This window comes from Ascaphus truei, chromosome 8 (assembly GCF_040206685.1).
Source record: "Ascaphus truei isolate aAscTru1 chromosome 8, aAscTru1.hap1, whole genome shotgun sequence".
Lineage (NCBI taxonomy): Eukaryota > Metazoa > Chordata > Amphibia > Anura > Ascaphidae > Ascaphus > Ascaphus truei.
Genome location: NC_134490.1, coordinates 77,296,742 through 77,317,591, shown reverse-complemented (window position 1 = coordinate 77,317,591; position 20,850 = coordinate 77,296,742). Strand labels below are relative to the sequence as shown.

At 41.2% G+C, this 20,850-nt stretch overlaps 2 protein-coding genes across 2 annotated transcripts in view; one reads left to right on the top strand and one right to left on the bottom strand.

Annotated features, from left to right (window-relative positions):
- The window catches only part of MARCHF5 (membrane associated ring-CH-type finger 5), a 59,365-nt gene extending 57,842 nt beyond the window's left edge, over positions 1 to 1,523 (bottom strand). Inside the window, exons 1-2 of the mRNA XM_075613067.1 lie at positions 1,473 to 1,523; positions 833 to 901 (exon numbers count right to left, since the gene is read on the bottom strand). Of these exons, the coding sequence (XP_075469182.1) occupies positions 833 to 901; positions 1,473 to 1,523 (120 nt within the window). The remainder of the gene's footprint in view (positions 1 to 832; positions 902 to 1,472) is intronic.
- Positions 1,524 to 1,862: 339 nt separating this feature from the next.
- CPEB3 (cytoplasmic polyadenylation element binding protein 3) overlaps positions 1,863 to 20,850 on the top strand; it is a 45,066-nt gene continuing 26,078 nt past the window's right edge. The window contains 2 exon segments of the mRNA XM_075612760.1: positions 1,863 to 1,946; positions 18,932 to 18,955. Of these exon segments, the coding sequence (XP_075468875.1) occupies positions 1,895 to 1,946; positions 18,932 to 18,955 (76 nt within the window). The 5' untranslated portion in view covers positions 1,863 to 1,894.

Genomic DNA, 20,850 nt, shown 5'->3' with positions numbered 1-20,850 from the left:
ATAAGGGCCATTGTTTTTTAAAATGGAAATGTTTTTGGTCTCGTCTTCATTTGATGAGTTACTCAATAGGTGCTAATCTCCAGTCCTCAAACCCCCCCCCAATAGGTCAGGTTTTAAGGATATCCCAGCTTCAGCACAGGGGGCTCAATCAGTGGTTAACTAGTTAACTGGTGCAGACTCTGCGCTATTTCTCTCACCTGCGTATTCTGTGGCTATTGACGGGTATAAGGGAATATTAAGTCAAAGATGAGCGCTCCTATACAATGTGCTGTGCTTACATCTTTCCCCTGCTGAAGACAAGTTCTGGAGCATAACTCCTCTCTAGCACAGGCAAGATGTCTTCACTGAATATTGTATAGGGGCCATAAGTAGCTCTACATCATTTTGTAGCATCCTCCCTATATACAATGCTAAGCAAAATTGCATTTTACCTTATTACTCTTGAGTAATTCACGTTTTAAGATGTTTACGCAATATTTTTTCATGTGGAAAAGACACCATAGAAATATGGTCCCTCAAGCTACTCCTTAAACATTTTCCCCTGACTCACCAGATAGCTGACAAGAACGTTTTAAAAATAGCGTGCCACAGGCAGGTGACAAAATGTCACACAGGCAGCAGCACCTGGCACAGGGACCACTGGGATAAAAAAATAATCTCCCAGATGTCTCTCACTCCATCATCCTATTTTTGTAGCTCGTTGAATTGCTGTTTCAATTAGTTTGATTAAATGAAAACATGCTTGCTAGAACCGCCTTTATTTTCATAGGCACTCCAAGAAATATTTCCTTGCTAATTAAATGGTTAATTCTGCTAGACCACTTGCACTCACCGTTTCTGCACAAATAGGAGAAATCTGTGTTTCCAGCTTTTTGGCATATCTGTGGTACTTATTGGGGCACTGTTGTGATTCGGAAATGTGGACAGTTGGGGAAACGTAATTTTCTCATTTTATTAACCAAGCAGAGGTGAAATGGTTCACCAAAACCAGGAAATGCGATTCAAAATAAAGGAGGATATTTTATATTCTTGTGAGGTTTCTTTGTGTAGGAGAGACTGCTGTGTGTAAATGTTTCTTGTGTGTATGCATTTAATGATCAAACCCCAGAATGCTTGTCTATATAACCTTAGCCTGTCCAAAAAAGGTGTTGTGTGCCACAAAAGGGTTGCAGCATTTTTATCTGCAAGTGCCATGTTTGTTAGTACAGATAAATATGGTAAATATCCCCTTTAGATATTCAGGAATATACAATGTAAACACCCCTGTGTCTCACACAATGCCCGCACACAAACACTATACAGTATGTAGACTGCAGATATCAGGATTCCGGCTGTGGCAGTGCATAATATTTAGGGTATTGGTTTTGAACCCGTTTCCCCTTATGTGTTGCCTTGAGCATTAACCAATTTACACAAGGCGAGGCACTTTGCCCCCAGCCATTCCAACTGAAACTGTTCCCAAGCAAACCAACCTGAAACATTAACTGAATTAGGGTGTTTCTTGATAAGACGGAGGTGGTCATGCTCCGGGAATAGCTCCTCTTTCGTGCGAGGTTAACTTAATACTTTTAGTGGAGCGGCTCTAACAAGTTGCCGTATTTTTATTTCAGAATAACCGTATCGGTAGAATATCTCGGGACGCGTGAAATTGAAATGTAAACGTGTGTGTTTTTTTTACAAGATAATTTACCGTGCCAATTTTAAATGTGCGCCATGTGTTTGCTGTAGTGGCCTAAACGCTCCTTGCTACGTGATAAACTAAACGTTTCGCTAGCTAATGCTATAAATGCGGAGAGAACAGGTTTTTATATATGGCATTCAATGCTTTTGGGGCTATAAAATATGACCCCATTTTAATATCCTCTCTCTTTTTTTTTGATCTTTCACAGCTCGAATGGGGATAAATTTCCACCACCCAGGGACGGATAACATTATGGCGCTCAACAGTAAGTTTCCCCCGCGCCGTCACGCAATCGCTTCATGGCGGTTAGCGCCTAATTTCAGTCGTCATCGCTTGATCATATGATTGCACTGGCAACTGCACAAACCATGAGCAAGGCAAAGGGCTGGGGCAGGCCAACTCCAGTCCTCAAGGGCCACCAACAGGTCTGGTTTTCAGGGTAACCCTGCGTCAGCACAGGTGGCTCAGTCAACAACTATGCCACGGATTGAGTCACCTGTGCTGAAGCAGGGATATCCTGAAAACCTGACCTGTTGATGGCCCTTGAGCACCGGAGTTGGCCGCCGCTGCCTTAGTGTTATTCTTAATACGATGTATTTTTTGTACTGCAGTCTTAACTTTGAAAATCGTTTATTTAAAAAATAATGTTTTTAATGTAATTATTATTTGTTCCTATAAGACAGTGTCACAACAATATGTCGTTTTCATACAATGGCATTACGTCTGTATGCCTACCACAACTACATTTTGTTTCTGTTAAAAATGAATATATGAAAACCCTAAACACAAATCCATTTGCTCATAACAAGTAGGACGAACAGCACCACCTGAATAAATAACTATGCCTAATCAGGCTAATATAGGTAAGGTGGATGGAGACGAGGAGTCTTCCCCAACGCTCACATAGTATAGCATGTATAAAAAGTGTCAACCCCGCACTCAAGGATGATATGGTCAGAATTAGTCTCAATTAATCATTTTACTGATAATTATAAGTGATAGACAAAATAAGTCCAGAATAATATTATACCATTACAGACTAAAAGATAACGCAACAACCAAACATAGTGAAAAAAAGGGGAACACCTAAACCTAAAGAAAACAGATAAACAATAACAATTCAAAAAAAGAGATAACACACACAGTCCAAAGTGTAAAGGGGGCAGCGTTAACGCTTCAGGGTAATCAGCCCTTCCTTCTGGCCCATTCCTACGTATAAAGAATGTAGTACTTCCCTTTTAAGATTAAAAAAAAAAAAAAAAAAGGATCTCGTCCGGAGCATCAAAAATACAGTAGGCTTAGAGAGTTCAATTGTAGGTGCTGACAGCAAGAATGTCGGTGCTCTGGTGATGCCCACACGCCTGGCTCCTGTGCTGCTTTTTATATACAAATCCAGTTGCTATTAGGGGATCTGTATATGGAGTTACAATGCTTGCAGCCAGCAATAAGATCACAGTAGAACAGGCGTTGGTTACTATAATTGAAAGGGTCAGATTTTGTGTATGTACATCTGTCACCAAAAAATATTGTTTCATTGTCCATACAATGATCACTGATTTGGTAAAACTGCAAACACAAGATGTGGCAAGTGTGCTATTCAGTGATTAATTATGTTACTTTTTATCTGAAAGAAGCAACTATACTATAAACTTCTCCATCTGGTGTCTGTGGTTTTCTTTTTGTACCGAGACATGCAGCTACAACGCCGTGTGCCAGAAATACATCTCACATGGTCTCTTTGTCTTGTTGGACCCTAGAGCTGTGATTATTTTAGGTTATTCTTTTGCTTTTTTTTTTCCCCTGTTCTTAAAGCCATTTACGTCTGTGTTTTCATGACGTGGGGGGGAATGAGAACACCACTTTTTTTGGAAACTTCGAGTATATAGATGATCTTTCTCCACCCCTGTATGGGTTCTCATGGAGTCAGGTGACCATAGTGTGGGGAAAGCCATGAACTAGTAGCTCAATGCAGATCCAGAGGGGCCAATGTTGGCCCTTTCTGCCAGTCTAAAATGTAGGTTGGTTTATTGGTACTGTTCCTGTTACCAGGGCATGTTGCTATTCTCTAAGGCCCAGATCCAGAAAACGGTGCCACTCTTTAGCGCACACTTTTACTTCCATTCATACACACGGGAGTTGGGGTGTGCTCAAGCTCAGCACCATACTGTGGATCTGGACTTTTGTCTGTATGTACCGAAACGGCTGTTTAAACCTTTTTCATCGGAAACTGACCGAACTGCCGCTTCGGTGGGTTTAGAATTGCCCCCTTAATGTTGGCTCCTTAATAAATATGAACATGGCATGCTAGCTGCACACATTCCTGATATGTGGAAGCCTCACCTGTGGCCCTCCTGTTACATTAGACTTGGACCCAGCAATACCAATCAGGATGAGGTTGCTTTTTGTAAACTCTGAATGTGTAAACGAGACCGCAGTCACTTGTATAAATCTATTCAGAGTAAATGATTGGTGCTTAGAGGGTAAAATATAGGGTATTGACAGTGTTGATCAAAAAGAATTTGATCAGAAGTTCAGTAAGTATCCCAGAATCACAGTGGAAATCAAAAATAATAAAATTTTATTACGTCTACATAGATCATTAAAAACACAGATATAGTATTAAAAATCCCCATATTGTGGTGGCTGATATGAATAATTATCGTAGTAATAAGGTAAGTATCATTAATTATTGTCTTGATTTATTCATATCCTCACATCCAAAATTGTAACAATCAGAGAAAGACTTGTATATAAAGAGTATTTGTAATACCATCAGTAATATACAATGTTAGTACGATAAAGGTGTCAGAGGTGATGTATAGAATACAGGGTAATCGCTAGTAATAATGCTCTTTGTTATATCACCGCAAAATGCGGACGTGAAACCCCTTCAATACTCCTAGTGTTAACCACTGCTAGTTAGTCCTCATATGTATGAACTGAGAAACAAACACTAAATACACACGGTTTGTTGCAAATAATAGTATCAAGGGAAATAGTTTAGACACAGTCTCTTATGCTGCAACAGTCTCAAATGCAATGGTAAACAGTATAGCAGTAAACCGGAATAAATGCCTTTGCACGATACAAGTCTGCTCGTATGATATCGTAGGATGTCGCCACTCCGAGTGACGTCACTGACGTGACGTCCTACGTTCCCGACGCACGTTTCACGTGTTCACCACGCTTCATCAGGGGGAAAACCCGTACTGTTGCAGCATAAGAGACTGTGTCTGAACTATTTCCCCTGATACTATTATTTGCAGTGTTCGACAAACCTATACATTTGGAAGCCCCGGGCGAGTGGATTTAACATCGTGGCGAGCTCCTATTGGCCAAAGCAGCACACGTGTGGCTAGGTGGCGAGTAGATTTTTGTGTTCGGCGAGTAGATTTTTTTGGTGATTTGTCGACCACTGATTATTTGCAACAAACCGTGTGTATTTAGTGTTTGTTTCTCAGTTCATACATATGAGGACTAACTAGCAGTGGTTAACACTAGGAGTATTGAAGGGGTTTCACGTCCGCATTTTGCGGTGATATAACAAAGAGCATTATTACTAGTGATTACCCTGTATTCTATACATCACCTCTAACACCTTTATCGTTCTAACATTGTATATTACTGATGGTATTACAAATACTCTTTATATACAAGTCTTTCTCTGATTGTTACAATTTTGGATGTGAGGATATGAATAAATCAAGACAATAATTAATGATACTTACCTTATTACTACGATAATTATTCATATCAGCCACCACAATATGGGGATTTTTAATAATGTATCTGTGTTTTTAATGATCTATGTAGACGTAATAAAATTTTATTATTTTTGATTTCCACTGTGATTCTGGGATACTTACCAGTTTTTCCGCAGCATATCTGCAGGACCATTTGTTTTGTCCATCAGTAGACCATATATGATTTGAGTGCTGTATAAAGGGGGGAACCTTTCTGATCGAATTCTTTTTGATCAACACTGTCAATGCTTTTTGTAAACCTCAACATTTTAAAGAGATCTCCAACCATTTTCTTTGCCTCTAAAACTCTGGATTGGTAGTCAATTGGCACGCAGTCTACTAAAGCTTGGACATTGTCATTCTGGTGGAGAGACACTCTGACATATCGTTGGAGGAAAGGAGATTTTGCCCGCATAACAAAGGAAAGGGTTATTTACAGTAAGGGCAGTTACAATGCGGAATCCATTACCCATGGGGACTGTGATGGCAGATACAATAGATTTGTTCAAAAAAAGGTTGGACATCTTTTTAGACAGGAAAGGTATACAGGGATATACCAAATAAGTAAACATGAATGTTGAATGAAGAATGTTGACCCAGGGAGTAATCTGATTGCCAATATTTGGAGTCCGGAAGAAATTTATTTTTCCCCTTATGAGATATCATTGGATGATATGTCACTGGGGTTTTTTGTGCGCCTTCCTCTGGATCAATATACGGTAACAAAAGATATAGGATAAAGTATCTGTCGTCTAAATTTTGCGTAGCTTGAACTTGATGAACGTATATCTTTTTTTTTTTCAACCTCTTCTCCTGTGTAACTATGTTTCCATTGAAAGCAGCACTTCATAATGATGACATTTTCTATTTTTTGATGTGTGCAGCAGGCAATTTTATGATTAAAGACGCTGTAAATGACTATGAACTAGAAGTAGAGCCCATAGCCATTTCATGCAATCACTATATATTGTTTTCGAAACCAATACATCTGCAACTGTAAAACCTTCTTCCACATGCCCCCAAATTCTTCCAGCTCCATTTACGGGTTCACGCACCTGAACGAGCATGAGCCGCCGTTGGTTTTAATGGCAGTTGAGGCACATTCTGGTGGGTTAACCCCTAACAGACGCTGATGAATAACCCTCATAGTTAAACTTCTTTACCATTCAAGCTAAATGGTCTGCATTCGCTAATAGAGATGTGCAAAATGTTTGTCTAAGTTCATGAACCAGGCGAATGAAATCTTGCCATTTGCGTCTGTGAACAATATTGCGACATCTGACACTTTTGCCACAAATTTGCCAAGACTTTTTGAGAGAGTAAGTCCTATTTAGTACAGATCCAATTAACTTATATACCTCCAAATTGTCACTTGATCCACATAGGGAGATACATGGGAACACGTCTGAGGTACCTAGGAAATATGTGGTTTTTTTTTTAATATGCACAATATATTGAGATTGGTGCATGTCCCTTGTTGGGTGTTGCCTGAATTTTAGAATGTAGAATCTCTGCGAAATTCTTTTTTTTTTTTCACAAACGTTTTTATTTGGCATTTTCAATGTACATACATAAAGGCATCGTATCAACCTAATATATAGAAATGTTTAAATGTTTAGTAGGATCTTCACCAAGAGAGGTGAAACCTCAGGATCACTGGGTGGTCCCGTAGGTTGAGAGCTAGAAAAAGAGAGGGAAGGGGAGAAAGAGGGAGGGGGTGAGGAAGGGGATGGGGGATAAGGGATAGGGGAGGGGGAGAGGGCGGTTCACCTCACCCCCGATTACCGAAATGATTTGGATGGGTTTTGATTGAAATTAATGTCAGCCAAGGCTCCCAAACTCTGAAGAAACTTTCTGTTGAGCGCTTAAGATAGGCAGTTAGCCTTTCCATAAGCATTACCTCGGTTATTCTCTTTTTTACATTCTGTTTGGAGGGGGGACGGGGGACACCTTCTTCCAAGAAGACGCTACCACACATCTTGCCGCTGTAAGAATGAAGGAGATTAATTTCCTCACTGGGGGGTAAACTTCCTCTATTGGCCTGGCCAGGAGGTAGGTCAGTGGATCAATGGGTATTACGGGGTCAGTTAGCTCTTTTATTAAAGTTTGTACAATGAGCCAATATTTCTGAATTTCTGGACATGTCCACCAAATATGGGCCATGTCCCCCTTTTGTCCGCAGACTCTCCAGCATAGATCAGAGGCCAGGGGGTAGATTTGTTTTAGCCTCACTGGAGTGAGGTACCAGTGATACAAGATCTTATAGATGTTTTCCTTTGTTGTGGTACAGATGGAAGTTCCTGAGGCCGAGTCCCAGATATCTTCCCAGTCCTCTCTGTCTATAACTATGTTCAATTCCGCTGCCCATTTGAGCATATAATTGTGTGCGGTGGGTGTTCGCTGACATCTCCATTTCAGCGTAAATTTTGGTTATTGGACCTTTTTGATGAGTATTGGTTTTGCACAACCGCTCAAAGTTTGTGAGGGGGAAATTCTAACTTTGGGGACAATTTTTGTAAGAAGTGTCTTATTTGGAGATATTTGAAAGTATCAAGTTCTGGCGCCTCAAATTTGGTACGTAAATCTTGAAAGCTCAGGAATCTTCCCTCGCTCAGTAGATCAGCAGCCGTTCTGATCCCCTTTAATTTGAATTGGTCGAATTGTTTGGATTCGCATCCGGTAGGGAATTTGGGGTTGTTGAAAATTGGAGTGAGCTGGGAATCAGAGGATGATAATTTAAACTTAATTTTAGCTTTTGAGCACACTTCCCAGGTATGTTTCATCGCGCCCAGCTCGAATTTGTGTGCCAACATGTCCCCTTTATCCATGCTCCAGGGACAAGCTGGCAGAGAAGGCGTTTTGCAGTAGTGGGACTCAATTGCTAGCCAGCAATGCTGGTCCGGGTCCGCATGCCACACTACTGCCTGTCTTAATTGGGCTGCTTGGTAATATTTTAAAACATCCGGCACTCCCAGTCCTCCCCTCATCCTTGACGACATAAGTACTGTTCTGGCGACCCTGGGTCTCTTGCCCTGCCAAATAAAATTAATCTCTGCAAAATTCTAATGAACTTTTTGCGAACTTTGAACTTTTTTCCCTCTTCTTCTTGGAAAACCAATGTTTGCAAGTCTATTGGGTAACACATTGGCCCATGTTTACCAAGTGGCGCTTTCCCACCTTCCAGTATCTAGAGACACATTACGCCCATCCACCACTTAGCAAGTATGACCCATCATGTTTGTTGGTTACTAGCATTCAATATACAATGTGACTGGGGGGGGGAGAGAGAAACGGCTTTCATTTGCAATGTCTTCATAGATTGTTGTAGGTTATGTTCACCTTCCTACCTTTGGAATAGCACCGCTTAATAAACATGGGCACATATCCTATACGACACTGAAATTAATTGAGGTTCATTTCTAATCTCTCCGACTTCTTCTTTTTTTCAAACCACCCACACCGGTCATCTGTTTTTTGCTGCCTCATTGCTGCATTTCATCTCATCCTTCTAGAATCCACTCTCGGCAGAAAGCTGTGACCCCAATGTCCATTCTAGATCAGGGGTAGCCAACTTCAGTCCCCAATGGCCACCGTCCGGTCTTAGGGATATCCCTGCGTCAGCACAGGTGGCTCCATCACTGGCTCATTTATAATGACTGAGCTACCTGTGCTGAAGCAGGGATATCCTTAAAACCCGATCTGTAGGTGGCGCTTGAACTGGAGTTGGCCACTCCCGGTCTAGGTAAATGTGCACCTGTGTCAATTTGCGCCGGCGACACATGTATGAATCTTGCTGCTTACACTTGGAGCAGATCTCTTTGGCGCAGAGGCGAACATCACAGGATTTATTTGGCGCAAAGAAAGCAGAAAATTGAACCAGTATAGTTTGCCATTGTATTATAATGCGCTGACTGTCTCCTCTCACACATGGGGCAAATGGAGCGATTTGGGGCAAAAAGTGGAGCAATGCACCTTGATTAATTGACGCGGTCAAAAATAACGCAGTTGGCGCCAGTTTTAGAGCAATGCTGTTATTTGTGACACTTGATCTGTATCCCGCCTTAGTCTTCTAAATCAGGGCTTTTCAGCCTGTGTTTGAGTTACACATTCTCTGCAATGCCTTAGTCCCCAATGAAGGTGCCAGTTGAAATTTTCTTTTTCTTAAAGCACTTGAATGAAGAAGTCTGATTTCTCATTGCTGTCCTGCGTTGCCACGGGAGGAAAGTAGATCTTCTCCTGGCTGCGGACTGAATAGGAAGACATGCTATTTTTACTTTCAATTTGCATTATCCAAACATCTGCTTCTGTGTTGAAGGGGATGGACAGGGCGCCTGCACGAATTTCGAAACCGGTCTATAAATAACATTGAGAGTGATTCAGTAACCACGTTTTAATTCAGGTTCGCATCGCTTGTGAAATATAAATGTTTTGTGAGATTTTTCTATGTATGTAAGGGAAGATGAGGCTATAGTGTGTGCATTCTTGCGTATCCATGTAATGTTTAGCAGTACTTGATCTGGAAGTAAGTGTTTTGGGAACCTTAGGGCATGGGTGCATGGACCGGTGATGGGACTCTTTTGCCATTTAAACGGCTAATTACCCTTAAATGCTATATGAGTTTAACTCCTAGTGTTAGTATATTGCCTAAAACAAGAAACAAAGAAGTCCAGAGCAACATCCAGTGTGACAAAAATACACAGTGAAATACCTAAATATCTCTTGATAAAGGGTTATTTAGTTAACTCTTTGGCCAAAGCGTATAAGCCTGCGAGCCACTTTCAAGGCATGACCAGTTCACAGGTCCTGGGGGTTTCTGAGAGCTTGCTGGGTATCTGTGTGTGTGTTGGTATATTGCCCCCTGAGCATGTGTTGCTCATCATTAAAAATAAAAATGTTTTTGTAGTGTTAAAAGTGTTTGTTTTGAAATCCTTGGCTTTTAAGGTCACCATTGTAACCTTTTTACTCCACTGGGCTTTAGGGATATCTCTCAAAAATAAATAAAAAGTAAATAAATAAAAAGTACAAAAAATAGCTTAAATTAAAAAAAAAAAAGATAAGCACGGACTTCAATTTTAATTCAAATTACATTTTTTGTTTTTATAAACCACGTGACAAAATAATTGGCCTCTTGGAACAAACGTAACATAACTGAAAGCCATTTAATGATGAGCTTTGCAAAGCGGGCCCTGAATGTGTGTTGCATGTCAATCAGATGGTGTCTCTTCCTTCGATCCCAGCATGTCCCCTGGCGGTGAGGTGGAGGAGGAGAGCTAGGAACGTTCCCTTTGGGAGGTCCCACTCCACACATTGTGTCATTGCTCAAAAAGGGGTAACTTAAGTAAGCCATTCCTGCCATGTTCAGCCCATCACTGCTGCAAAGTAACTATTTATTTGAAGCAGGGGGTCTCTGGGGCTGATCAGCGTTGATTTCAGCTCCCGGGACCGCCTGCATCCCAATATATTTACCTCCGTTAGGTGCTGCCGGTATGAGCCCTCGTTGGGCCTTCAATATGGCGGCATATAAGTCCTGCAGTCCAAGTAGAAGCCGCTACGTCATGCCTTGTGACTTCCTCTTGGCCCACTTGATGCAGGAGCTTTAAATTGCACAGAGATACTGGCAGCACCCTACGGAGGTTAGTATCCCGGGAAGCCAGAGGGTCCCGGAGCTGTCACCCATGCAGCTCCGCTTCCAAGACCCCTGCTCCAAACCTATAACTTTTTTTTTTAAAGACCCACTCAAAAAACATAAGGTGTCACCAGGAGTGCTCTTTTAAAGCCGTAATTACCCCCAGAGGCTTTTGAGTTCAACGGTCTAGGACAATTGATCACAGCCTTTATGCCGTGACCAAATGAACCCGCCGCGCTTCGCCGCTACTCACCTCGACGACCTGTGGCTGCTTGGCCGCTAAGGTAAGTCCCTATGTTTAGCCCTAAAACTCCCTACCCTAAGCCCTCACCCTAAAACGCTTTAAATAAACCCCTACCCTAACCAGTAGTAACATTTACCTTGGCGGCTGGGGGCGGATCAGCCGTGGCGGAGGTTCAGTCTGCGGCCGAACGCCGGTGGTCATTTGGTCGCGGTGAAACGGGCGCCACCATTGTCTCATTTCTTGAGTGGTATAATATTGGTATATTTCCTCTGCGCATGTGCTGCTCTTTCAAATTAAACACCGGCGGTCCCCGGCTATCCGCCGGAATCCGTCCCGCAACCCGCTGTCTGAAAGCGGACCGCCAGATTGTGGATCCAATGTTAATCCGCGGCGGTGAGCATCGGATAATCCGTTCAACGGGCCGACGGATAGCGAGGACCGCCTATATATCAGGTTTTTGTTTCGTGTGAAAAACTATTTTCTTAACTTCTAGTCTGAAGTTACCATGATAACTAACCCTTTGCCTGCACCGAACTCTGGGGAGAGCTTCATTTGAACCTTCCGGCACTTCATATTTAAAATGCTTATATTTGCTGAACGTGTGCGTGTGCGTGTAATAGCTGCTATCACCAAAGCGACAGCAAAGAAACAGCACTCAAATTTCATCAAAGCAAAAAGTGTATTGACAAAGCACATCAGCACAAAGATATATATATATATATATATATATATATATATATATATATATATATATATATATATATATATATATATCTCAAGTAAAACAAATGGCAAAAAAGACGATCTGTGCAGGCTACTGCTTTTAAAATGTTGCCACTGGCTCAATATTTTTCTGTTTTACACCTTTTTGGGATTTAAAACATTATCCCTTTTTCTTCCTTGTAGTATAGCTTGCCCACATTAGGATACCATTAAAATGCAGGTGAACTGCTGATGGAGCGAGAGATGTTTTCGTTCCTATAAGGATGTTATAATTGCAGCCTGCCATGTGACGTTTGAATTACAAAGTACACACACATAATTATTTTTCTTAGAAACCATGTGATTGTACAAACGTCAATTGAAATTCTATCATATACCTTTGTTAGCGAATTTATCTTGGATGCATTCCATATATTTCCTCCCTTTCCCCCGCCAATGAAAGTTCCTTTAAAAGAAAATGCCATTACCCAGAATCCCTGGCTGCAGTGGAACACCGTTTGCTAAGAGATAATGGGGAAAGACAGGGTTGCAGACCTGTCGGAGACTTGCAAATGCTCCACACGTGGTATTTTTTTTTTTACTGTACGGTGGAAGGTTTTATCACTGTTTTTACTCACAATAACTTGTAATGTCTAGTTAGACACACGTACCAGCTTCACATTGCATAGCCAGCATCCAGCCTCGCACTGATGAGACCCAAAAGGTTGAAAAAGCTGTCTCTGAGTAGGTTTGCTGGCTATGCACTTCTTTAACCCAGGCTGTGCTGAAAAGCTATGTAATACTGCAGGCATCAGCTTATAGGGATCCATGTTAAAATGGATTAAGAGAGTCACATACTGCTCATTTGCATGTCATTTCCCAGAATCCCTGGCTGCAGTGGAAGCACTGTTTGCTAAGCGATAGTGGGGAAAGACAATGTTGCAGACTTTTCGTGACTTGCAAATGTATCCACAAGTGATATGAACACAAAGCTGATGACGACTGTGTTTCTTTATAGACTACTAGAGTTTTGAAGGGTAGAAACCAGGGGGATGGGTATTGGAGATTAAACCCCTTTAATCCTTTGAGTGCTGGAGGGGCCGCGGCACCAGAGTTCAATCGCCGCTCCGGCACTCGTGATCGCTCCGTGAGTGATGATGGGACGTTATTCTTTTTGTCAGATCACATTCAATGGGATCTCCCCAACAGAAACTACTGTACGTCACGGGACCCCTTGAGTCATGACCTAGTGGCTACATCCTGAGGCACCCAAAGAGTTAATGCCAGAAGGTCCTGCCCCGTCGCCCTAAGCACTTACATGCCAGCCGCCTCCTTGCTGCCGCCCCCCTTCTTCTGAACCGCAGCGTCAAATGACGACGTGATGTCACCAACGTGATGTCGCACGGCATCACGTTGCCATGGTAACGCAACGTCCTTTCACGCTGCCATGGCAACGAGCCACCGTGTGCCATCACGTTGGTGACGTCCCAGGCGTCATTTGACACTACGTTTCAGAAGGAGGAGGGCAGCAGCAACGAGGCAGCTGACACGCAAGCGCCTTCCAATCAGGCCTGATAGGCCAGAGAGCGTGGCAAATGTGTATGGGGGCGGACATTTTTGCTGTCCGGTCCTTAAATTATTTTTTTTCATCCGCAACATGCGGGGGCCAAAAAAACATTCAATATTTGCTGAAGCTCTGTGCTCCTGGAGGCACGGACTGTGCGGGTTTGTGTTCCAGGACAGCAGGTTCAAATAATTAAATATTAAAAATGGAACTGAAATGAAAAACTAGTAGCCAGTTTAACACAGAAATACTGTGAGCAGGTAGCAGTGGCTGTAACTGCCAGCATGTGATGGAACATTGATGACTGTATCTATCAGCATCTTGATTTCATGGCTACTCTCCGCGATCTGAACTAGTCCTTGGCATTTTTCAGGGCATTACCACTGCCGATATCCAAGCAAACTTCCATCGTGTTCAGAAAGACCGCACTCATGGCTGTTACCTTTGTTGTGAAGCACTGGTTGTATTTAAAGCTTGTCTGATCCTTCATGCATTAATGATTGCTGACCTGTGCAGTGCATAGAGCAAGATGGAGTGGCGAGGAAAAGGACATCGTGCGGGCCACTTTTATTGTGAAATATGTACTTGGGGGCTGTAACAGGGGATTTATCCCTGTTCAGGAAATGTGCCTCTAACCCACCAGTGTGGTGGTTAACTGCTGGTAGTCAATTAACCAACACCACCTGGCTGATTAGGTTTGTTAGAAAAGCCTGCCTTTGAGACAGGAAGTGAGATTGTTCCTGAATCTCACAAGTTGTGGGACTGACCATAGGGACAGACGTCTTGAGCCTACCAGAAGAGGCTGCCAGCAAGACACAGGGGAAAGTACTTCTAAACCTGGATCCTGATGTTGCCTTATCGCCCAAAGGTGTGGACACCAGAAGAACAAAGAAGCCTTCCCCTACAAGAAACAGATAAGACTTTCCTTTCTAAGACTTTTTGTATATCTGCACATATCAAGATATATGTTTGGGGCTGGGAGACATGCTAATCGAAAGGGAGTTGTGGACTGCATAGGTTTCACTAGAAATACTCCCAAGTGGAACAGAAGCTTTGTTTGACCCCTTATTTGCATATGTTTGGATGATTTTCTTGTGTTAAAGAAACAGGCGCAATAAAAGCCTTATTTAATTTCACCTTAAAAAAAGTCTCCATTGCATACCTCTGCACATGTCCTCTTACAGGGGCCTATTGTCTTGAGCCAAGCAAACAAGTCAACGAAATGTCTGTGCCCTGGTGACTTGGTTCAAATTTTGTCATTTTTAGTTTAGAAATAAACCTGCAAAAAAAAAATCTGAAAACATTTTCTTCACAGAGAGAGACTTTCTGCAAAATGCAATTTATTTCTTGTACGTTAGAAACGAGAGCGGCTTTTTAGGTCTTTGAAGTGTTATCGTCGTAATTCAGCGTAATATATTTTCCCAATTTCCTCTCTGTTGGCTGCCCGGCTCTGATAAGCTTCTGCCTTTATTTTTTGACTACAGATTCATTTCTGTTTCCTACGCTGCTAGCTCGTAAAAACGTGTGATTTTATTCCCAGGCATTTCATCTTTGTCCTTGCTTATGTCTCATTTTGAGACAAAAACAAATCAACCAAACTTCCTTAACACAATGTTATTCTGTATTTGCAACCTTTTGTAAGACTCCATATACAAGTAAATAATTAGGAACGTGGATTTTGTTTGTATACTTGTGCTCTATGTAGTACTGTGTTATAATATGTTACACTGGTGCTCTGCTGCACTTTGATGCCAGCTAGGCTCCAGGAGGCCTAATTTGGGCACTCGGACAATATCGTTTTGGTTTAGGTACTTGTGGAACTTTAAGATGTGTAGTACTAATAATAATAATAATAATAATAAAAGGAGTACTATATGAATTCATCTGGGCTGTTGCAAGCATCTCACCTCTTGGGTGCACCTGCAAACTCTAGTCACCTGGGAAATTTGCTGAGTTTTACAGACATGTCAACAACGCTTACGGATTTCTCGCCGATTTTATAAAACAAAAAAAAAACCATCTGTAATCTTTTGTTAAAATGTAATTTTTTTGGTCCGGAAACCCCAAATCTCACTATTGGTCGCTGGAGGTTGCAATCCCCAGATGTTGGGTGCTTTTGCATTGGGCCTGTTGTGGTTCAAGGAAGATGGCATCAGTAAAGGGAGACCTTGGTGAGCCTCTAGTGCAGGGGGGCCAACTCCTGTCCTCAAGGGCCACCCACAGGCCGGGTATTCGGGATAACCCTGATTCGTAGTGATAGTACCACCTGTGCTGAAGCAGGGATATTCTTAAATCCTGACCTGTTGGTGGCCCTTGAGGACTGAAGTTGGCCGTCCCCTGCTCTAGTGAACCGCAAGCAAAGGGAATAACTGCTATCATAGTCTTCAAGACGGTCTTCCACTGTCTGAAACGGAGTCGCAGTCTCGGCAGCTTTCACCCCTGACTATTAGTACATAGATAACCTATGTGCATCTTGTACTTTGGAACATTTTATTGTTTGTGGAAAGCATGTTCCCAGAGGATGTGTACTTCAGTCCAAGCAGATGAAAGATAAACTGTTCTCCCTGCAGCCAGACCCTAGCTACAGGACTGGACAGGGGTCCTTGGGGGCTGGGGGAGTTGGCTGACAGGCTATGGGCATTCGCATAAACAAAGTTAACATATATATATACACACACACACACACACACACACACACACACACACACACACACACACACACACACACACACACACACACACACACACACACACACACACACACACACACACACACACACACACACACACACACACATATATATATACAGATACTCCCTGGACTTTGATTACTTAGATTTTACTAGAAAGAATAAACAAGAGATTAAATACATAAACCCAAGCATATCAAGAACACATTTCAAAGTTCAAATTCTGTTCCCTTTTCCTGCCCACAAAGCAACAACCACCCCCTAAGTAATAACGATTAATTTTGTTAACTTCTCTAAACTGAGAAGTTTCGTTAACTTCTCAGACCTGATCCGTAGTCCTCCAATCTCTGGGGGTGCCCCCTGATTTGCTGCTAATATGTACTTTTTTGTTGTACTTTCTGTGGAAAAATTACAAACGTGACTGCAAGGTCACCAATAAGAGTCACTATGTCCTCTCCCGAAGACTTTGCAACTTTCTAATGGCTGTCGGAGCAACTCTGACCTTGCAATCATTTTGTGTCCACCAGGCAAGAGTACTCCTAGTTACCTCCGCAGTGAGGGGTACCTGGAGGTTGGGGTACCACAAACCAGAAAAGTTTACAGTAGGTAACAAAATTGCAGCTTTAAATGCATTTAAGAGTGTTCCCTAATAAGTATTGCTCATGCGGTGGAGTGAATAATTTTTCTGTATGAGTTTGTGTTGTGATTTGTGAATTTAGTTGGCTGGTCTTCCCTGAGGAAAATTGTAGACCTCTAGCTACAGTTCCAAGTTTAAAAGGTTTAAACTAGTTTATTAATGTATAGACATCTACATCATTTTTTATTTTTTAACTTATTCTAAAAATGTTTGCATACAAAGGATTTTTTTTAAAAAGTTATGCTAGAATTAGCTTAGCTCTGAGCTATGTTCTACATACAGTTTTTTTTATTGTTGCTGATATAACACATTCCCCTGTTTATCCAAATTTGTTAACATTTTTTAAATATGGTTAGAATTGTTAAATGAACGATATAGATAGATCAACAATTTTGAGCAATTCCCCTCATAGCTGGACGAGCTCAGTAGCTTTAGCTCCCCCAGCTAGGAAGGGAATTCAGATTGCAGCCTAGTTATTACTTTGTAAACTTCACAAAAATCCATAAAGGATAAAAAATAATGTTACAGCTGTATGGGGTAATTCATCAGGTTTTACCACTAAGATATTATTTTGTGAGATCTCTGAACATTATCATACATGACCATTCTTAACAGGCGAATTAACAAATTGACCGCCATAAATATTCATTTCAACTCCATTTGCCTTCTGCTTCTCTAGGGGGACAGCAGAAGTCAATCCATCTAAAAGTGATATTGAGATATATATATATATATATATATATATATATATATATATATATATATATATATATATTAGCGCTGCGGAATATGTTGGCACTTTACAAATAATAATAAGAATGAGTGGATGTTTAATAGAGCTGCAGCAAGAAAAAGTATCATCACCAAGAATTACTAATTAATCCCAATGTACTTCAGCCTCCTAGTATAAATAACAGCCCACATTTTTGGTTTGCGTGCAGTATATTAATGTATTGAACCTGGGATACCGCATGCGCACTTTGTACTAAGTTGAGCAACACTGACTATTTACATATATGTACAAGTTTAAGTACATTTTAAGAACAAAAAGGAGCTTGATGTTTGTCTGCTTTTTCTATTTTTATGCCTGAGGATCTCTACATAGTACAGTACCATTAAAATGTTGCCTTTTCATGTATTTTTAAGGATTGTAATGCAATTCTTGCTATACCCAGTGGTCAAAGTGTGATGATATTAGAGCAGGGGTGTCTAACTCCAGTACTTAAGGGCCACCAACAGGTCAGGTTTTCAGGATATCTCTGTTTCAGCACAGATGGCTCCGTCAAACTGAGCCACTGATTGAGCCACCTGTGCTGAAGCAGGGATATCCTGAAAACCTGACCTGTTGGTGGCTCTTGAGGAATGAAGTTGACCACTACAGTACTTGTATATTCGCTCATCCCACAGTACCACTACTTTTTAAGCTGCTTTGACCGCACTAGCTATGCACGGGATATAAATTGTCATAGCGAAAGCACCACTGGCTGAAATGACAGCTAGTCGTATTTCTCCCCTCCTGTGTGTTTTTAAGAACATTTTGTACTGAGAACGAACAAAACCATTACCTGCAACAGCAGCCTTCATATATACTTTATGTCGGCCTGCCAAGGATTTTTAGCAGTGTAGGATATTTGTAAATACACTGGCGTTCTGCTTTAATCAAATTATATATCTCAATAAGTTTTATTGACCCAGTGCTTAATCTGGAGGAGCATGTTACTGGAGGAGCATGAAACAAATAACGGGATAATATGTCGCAGGCTCTTGTTACCTTTTTTAAAGTGCTGAAATGAAAAGGAAATGTCAGTGCCCCTTTAATGTTATGTGTTCCAATAAAATGCATTTAGGAGTTTCAACTTTTACTCTTTCGGTACTGCTCGGGCTAAAAGCCAATTACACAGCAAAGATCTGCCGTTCCCTCCAGCCCAGAAGGAGTTAACCCCACCCCTTCTCCCCTTCCCCCTAAAAAAAAAAAGCTGAAATATTGTGTAGCCTATATATATATTAATTTAATTATCCATAATTTTCCTCTGTTCACATGCAGCCAGGAGCTATGGGCGGAGACGAGGTAAATACATTGAGAATTGTTTGGGTGTTCTTGCTTGCCAAAATCACGGGGGGAAATCAATAATCCGCCTTTTACATTATTTTTAATTTTATTTATCACTCATGTAATTGGGGTTTTCCATAAACTACTAGTTTGATTTGTATTTTTTTTTTTTTTCAATTTCTTCTGCTTGTCCTTTTCATATTAATCGGCAATTATGAAAGATGTTATGCCCGTTGGTAAGGATCGCCTAACTTTTAGCTTTGAATATGTTGCTTATTAAGCACTGATTTGAGAGGAAATTAAACTCCAAAGATTCTTGCTGATTTTAATTGTTTTTAAAGTATTATACCGAGCAAATGCAATTTACACACAATCTGGCAGGCCGCTCCAGCATTTCATTCAAAATCCTATGTATTGTCTTTTAAATAAATCCAGTGTATAGTATTAAATACTGCATTTTTTTTTAAATGCCCATTCTTAATGCCCTTTTTAGTGCATTAAGCATCCAATGGTTACTATAGTAGGAAATGCCCCTTTTTATATCTGCCCCATTGTTGGATGCGAAGAGCTGCACAAGGAATTATCAACTTCTATGATGTGATCTAGTTAAAGATCGGTGATTACGACAGCAGGAAATAATTTCTTAAAGGCAAAATGCAAAGAAAATCTCGATGTGATGTCCTGAATCGGGGAAGTAAATAGTTCAGACATAGTTAGCTAGTACTGCTGCTATGAACATGAAGTAATACCCTGGTCTTGCCAATGAGACTATCCCTTCATTCAACACCTGGAGGCAAATACCCTTTCTCCTCTGGTTGGCAATGTCTGTATTTGAGCATATTACATTTAATTCATTTGTTAATAAATCATATGCAATCGAATGGCTTAAAATTGACTTCACAACATTTTTCTCCCCCCCAATCCCTACATTTTGTGTACGACTTCTACATTTCTCACGACTATTCACACTGCATAGAATTTGCCCCAAAGGTTGACACAATTTACTACTATTCAGCAGAATTTTGCAAACATGGCAGTACATGTGCCCTTGCACATGGACTGTATATGCTTGGTACATTTTCTTTGCATAAACATGCTTGCAAAAAAATGTTAGCGTGAACCGTTTTGCGAACGTCAGTGAAAATGTTGCCCACCTTTGTTAGAGCTCACTGAAGAATAATCATTAAGCTAATCTAATGCTTAGGGTTTTCTAAATCGAAATTTTTTTTTTTTAAGTGTTATGAGCAATTATTTTTTATTTTTTTGCTTTTTATGTTAGCATGTGTTTTTTGAGTGATTCATTTGTATGATTAGAAAACTGTGTAGCAATGAGATGTATATAGCAGATTACACAGCAATACATGCAGAGGTCCTGCAGCTCTAAATAAGCAAGACTTAAAACCATTATATTGAAAATACTGCAACAGGTTTCGGGAGCCTGAATGAACGTTGTGTGTGTGTGTGTGTGTGTTCTCTGGTACATACAATATGTTTTTCGGACATGCTTCAGTGTCTGAATATCACACAGTGACAGTAGTTGCAGGTATTAGGTCTAGCTTTGTAGTAGAAAAAAAATATTTATACCAACCAGAAGTGTGCAGCTTGGTATTTTGCCATTAAAAAAAGTATTTCCTTTCCCCCCCCCTTAAACAAAGCATTATTTCCTCCTAGGTGGGAAGTAAGGGGTCTCCGAAGCTGAGCCCTGTTAAATTCAGCTCCGAGTACCCCCTGCTCCCCGAGTTACTGACCTCCTGAAGGTGATGCAGGTTTAACGGTCCCGCGTCACGCGTGCCAATAGTAAGCCGCAAGGGATGACGTGGCAGCTTCCTATTGGCCTGCACGATGCGGGACCTGTAAACAGTCAGGTTGCGTGCCCAGCCAGCTACCCCGCAGCCCCTTCAGGTAGGTATCTC